General features: G+C 46.6%; 1 protein-coding gene across 1 annotated transcript in view; it reads right to left on the reverse strand.

The window, feature by feature from the left end:
• Positions 1-2,724: 2,724 nt before the first annotated feature.
• Positions 2,725-4,379, reverse strand: part of iffo2a (intermediate filament family orphan 2a) — a gene marked incomplete at both ends in the record, with an annotated part of 11,967 nt that continues 10,312 nt past the window's right edge. The window contains 4 exons of the mRNA XM_084446121.1: positions 2,725-2,830; positions 3,410-3,546; positions 3,657-3,755; positions 4,233-4,379. The exon at positions 4,233-4,379 is cut by the window's right edge and continues 34 nt beyond it. Of these exons, the coding sequence (XP_084302247.1) occupies positions 2,725-2,830; positions 3,410-3,546; positions 3,657-3,755; positions 4,233-4,379 (489 nt within the window). The remainder of the gene's footprint in view (positions 2,831-3,409; positions 3,547-3,656; positions 3,756-4,232) is intronic.

Raw genomic sequence — 4,379 nt, forward strand, 5'->3', positions numbered from 1 at the left:
CCTGAACCACCCAACCTCCAGAGGACTCAGCTCAGATCTGGCTCCAGGGCCACTCAACATCACCTTTTCTTTAGGTGGAAAGGATGGATGGATGGACAGAAGGATGGATGAAGGGAAAGGAAGGAAAAGGGAGATAGAGATGGGAGGGAGGAAGGAAGGGAGGGAGGGAGGGAGGGAGGGAGGGAGGGAGGGAGGGAGGGAGGGAGGGAGGGAGGGAGGGAGGGAGGGAGGGGTGGATGTTTTTGCATATTTTCAGGTGATGGCGTTTCACCGGGGTATATTTGCATGAAGATTTGGTTTTGTTGACAGTAGTTTTCCTACCAGTGAAAGGAACTGCATACATGTAATAGGCCATGAACGAGGAGACCGGTGTTTCTACATCAATCACAGACGGTTGACAGTGGAATTACACTAACTGATCAACCATAGAGCTCTGCTAGAGAATCTGCTCCTGTTGAGCTTCCAGCGCCCTAACATGGGTCACGCTACTGAGAGTGTGGATCAAAAGAGGTTCCGGACTAACAGAACCAACACTCTAATCGAGACACGTTTTAGAGTGAAGACGATCCCTTACTCAGGGGTCCGGCTCCCTCTTAAAGAGACAAAGCCCAGGATGTTGTGATCACTGGCTGGACTGAATTTCCTTTATCTGTCCATATGGTTGACATTTGAGGATTGTGGCCCATGTGTAAACGATTCTTTACCACCAACAGCAGATTTGCCTGGTATCCGATACCTATTGACTCAAAACAAGTCTACTCCCTCCTTTTGTTTCAACAATACAGTGAATTTTGTCAACCTCAGTATTATAGAGTCAAATGCTATGTAAAGTAAGAACATTGCACAAGCTGACCAAAGAGAGCATTTCCATGCTCTTACCAACATGTCATTTTCACTGAGAATATTTCCATAGTTTTAGGTTTGGGGGAAACACAGTGGCTGTGGAACTCGAGCCAAACCTCCTGCATTTGAAAACTCAGGGTTACATAATCATTTCCGGATGGTAAAATGATTCAAACGTCAAAATCACAGCTACAAAAAGAATGTGAGGAGTTTGACTTTAAAAAGCAGCCATTTTTATTAAACCACATGTAAATACTGTATTTACAACTAGCAAGCATCTGCATTCAGCTGCATTCTACATGTAGAATACAAATACAAACTTAGAGCCAGCAAAAGCTCTGACACATGGCTGTTTCCCAAGAAACAAACTTACATCAAATCAAAGGATATAAACGTCACCTAAATTTAAACTTAAAAGTCAAGAAAATGAATGACTGACAGTAATTTATTTCATCATGATCAATCTTAGGACGACATTTGAAGGTCGTATTTCCACATTAACTAGTTAGTCAGAAATTGATTGGTTTTCAGGTGCATCATAAATATTAATTAGAATAACAACAGAAAGTACATCAAAAAGAAATAAACAAATGTAATAAGGCAATCCAGATCCGAGCTCAGCATATCCGTAGGCACATGGGTATTACTGTTCAAATAACAGGGTTTGGTTTGTTAGTTGGTTTTAGTTTTTTCTGTTCCTATAATGATCAGATGCTAAATTGTGGTTCATATTCTGAAAACACAGTCAAAGTCCTGTAATCATAGGGCTGCCAGATTCACAGATGCCAGATACAGAACCCTCGCCAACACAAAACTAGGAAACAGCTGAGGTTAGTCCAGAAATAAGGCTTGCTTATTGCATAGTACATACATAAACACAGTGCTGTTCCTATAGGGGCTGGGTGAACAACGGATGAGTGGCTCTGCCCAGACAAACCTCCAGGCCCCGCGGCTCCTAGACAACGACAGGACAGGGATAAATAAACTAGATACACAGATACCTGGGGCTTGGTTCTGAACTGAGCCTCCTATGTCTTCTCTTGAAGCCGGGGCTGGATGCTGGCTGATGACCGTACCGTCATCTGAATGTTTGCTCACACCATGCATGTCAACAAGAGATTGGACTCAAGTCCGCATTCCCTCAAGTAAGGATTGTGCACTTGAAATGACGGGGAAACTGACTAAACCGAGTTCAGAGTTGGAACTTGATGTCAGGCTTACACAGACCTGGACAGGGACCCTAATGTCCACTGTATGTGTGAAAACACTTATCTAAGGCAAGGGAATCTGACACCAGTGTGTAAAGACTGACCTCTAGTATCCAGTATGTATAGAATCTCGCTGCAAACTCTGGATCGCAGATAAAGAATATGGACCATTAAATACTTTGATAGAGCACTAACCGCCAGATCAACCCAGTTCTCAGAATCTTGGCATGGTAAGTGTAAATATTTTCTATGACCTTATACTGTACTATGTGTTAGCTGAGTGTGTATGGAAACACTGATGTTCTGGAATATTCCTCTGTATGGAGTGTTGGTGCGTGAGAGTCAGTCTGGTCTGTGGCGGCCATCGAGGAACAAGAAGACAAAGACCTTGGGTCCGAGACTACACCCTCCTTAGGAAGGACACAATGAGGACATTTAGACCCTTTTCACACCGCTGAGCTGAGCTGAGCTGAACCGACCCAAACTAAACTTAGACAGTCGATCAGTTCACACGGACACAGTTGTGTGATGTGGGTGTAAATGGACAAAGCACCAATAGTCTGGACTCGTCGCAGGTCGACGGGGAGGGTGCAGGGGGGAGGAGGTGAGGAGGCAGGCCACGCCCGCTCCTCCGTTCTCTTCCCCTCAGGGGGGTCGGGGGTCATGTCCGTCGTCAGCCCACGCCGCCGGCGCCCTCCACGTCCTTCTCCAGCTCCTCCGGGATCTCGTCGCTGTTCCCCGAGTCGCTGCTCGCCACCGAGCTGAACGACGGGGAGTTCCTGTTGCCGGGACGACAGAGGGAGGGTGTCAGAGCGCAGACTCACACACACACACACACGCACGCACACACACACACACACACACACACACACACACACACACACACACACACACACACACACACACACACACACACACACACACACACACACAAACACACACACACACTGTCTAGCACGTGTTCACCAGTGCAGTGTTAACACAAAGCTGCACTGACTTCAGTTCAAAGGAAATTATTTGTCTCACGTTAGCCCTCCCTGCTTCTATGCTGTGGCCGACTGGACGCTATCGGAGCACACTGCTGCCCCCTGCAGGTGAGCCTACACCGCTGAACTAGACATTCTAGATTCAAGATCCGTTCATTTGCCATGTATGTAAGAATTTTCACAGCTCACTTATCTGGCCCCTGGGGGAAACTGTTTTTTTGCTTCCCTCTGGTATATGTAGGGGTGGTTGGTATGCCCACCCTCCCAATTGTGTTGTCTCTGTGTATGAAATGCGCTATACAAATAAAGTTTGATTTGATTTGATGGCATGACATGTACTGAAATGACACGTAGTGGTCATGGCTGCCTGACCTGCCAGTGCCCCCGGACCCTCTGATCAGCCTCCGACATGTCTCCATCTGCACGTCCAGACCTCTCTTCATGGAGCACATCTCCATGTACTCATGCAGGTGTCTGCTCATGTCATTCTTCGCCGTGGCCAGCTCCAGCTGAGGGGAGAGAGAGAGAGAGAGAGAGAGAGAGAGAGAGAATGATATGAACGGATAGGAAGTATGAGAAGGGTTGGGTATGAAGACAAGAGGGTTCCTCCTGTTCCCACCTCAATCTGCCCCATGGTCTCCTGGTACTCCTTCTCTCGGTTCTGAATGAGACACTCTGTCTGGTTGATGAGGCTACCCAGACTGCCATCCTGCAAGGCCTGACAAAGCACAAAAACATGGTTAACACATATTACTGTAAGATCCCCCGCGAAAATACGATGCTGCATCTCAAGGGACTAGCCTTTCAATAATTTAAATATGATTCATATATCACAGAGTGGTTCTAAAGTCGACATGCGCAATGTCATATCAACATCCCATTTTTGTTATTTTTTTTTATTTAGCCTTTATTTAACCAGGAAAAAAGTCCCAATGAGGTTAAAAATCTCTTTTTCAAGAGAGACCTGGCCAAGATAGGCAGCAGTGCAATCCAAACACAGAGTTACAGACGGAAAATACAACAGAAAACACAGAGATGCAACAGTAATACAGTTTACACACGTGACTTGGTGATTTGGCTATATGGCAATACGCTAGTTAAAAACATGAACATACTGTTAAATCCACCTCTAAAACCTTCATAATGGATTTAAAAAGACCATTGAGCGCCTTGACCAGTGTGGGGGGGTCCTGACCTGCTCCGGCCCCTCCCCCTGTCCCTCAGTGGAGGAGGCGCAGGCGCAGGCGGAGGGGGTGTTGTAGTTGGTGAAGTCCTCCCACAGGAGCAGGGTCTCCTCGTTCTCCCAGGCCAAGCTGTCGCAGTCGTCCTCAAAGTCAAACGT

Source organism: Borostomias antarcticus (genome assembly GCF_949987555.1).
Source record: "Borostomias antarcticus genome assembly, chromosome: 11".
Lineage (NCBI taxonomy): Eukaryota > Metazoa > Chordata > Actinopteri > Stomiiformes > Stomiidae > Borostomias > Borostomias antarcticus.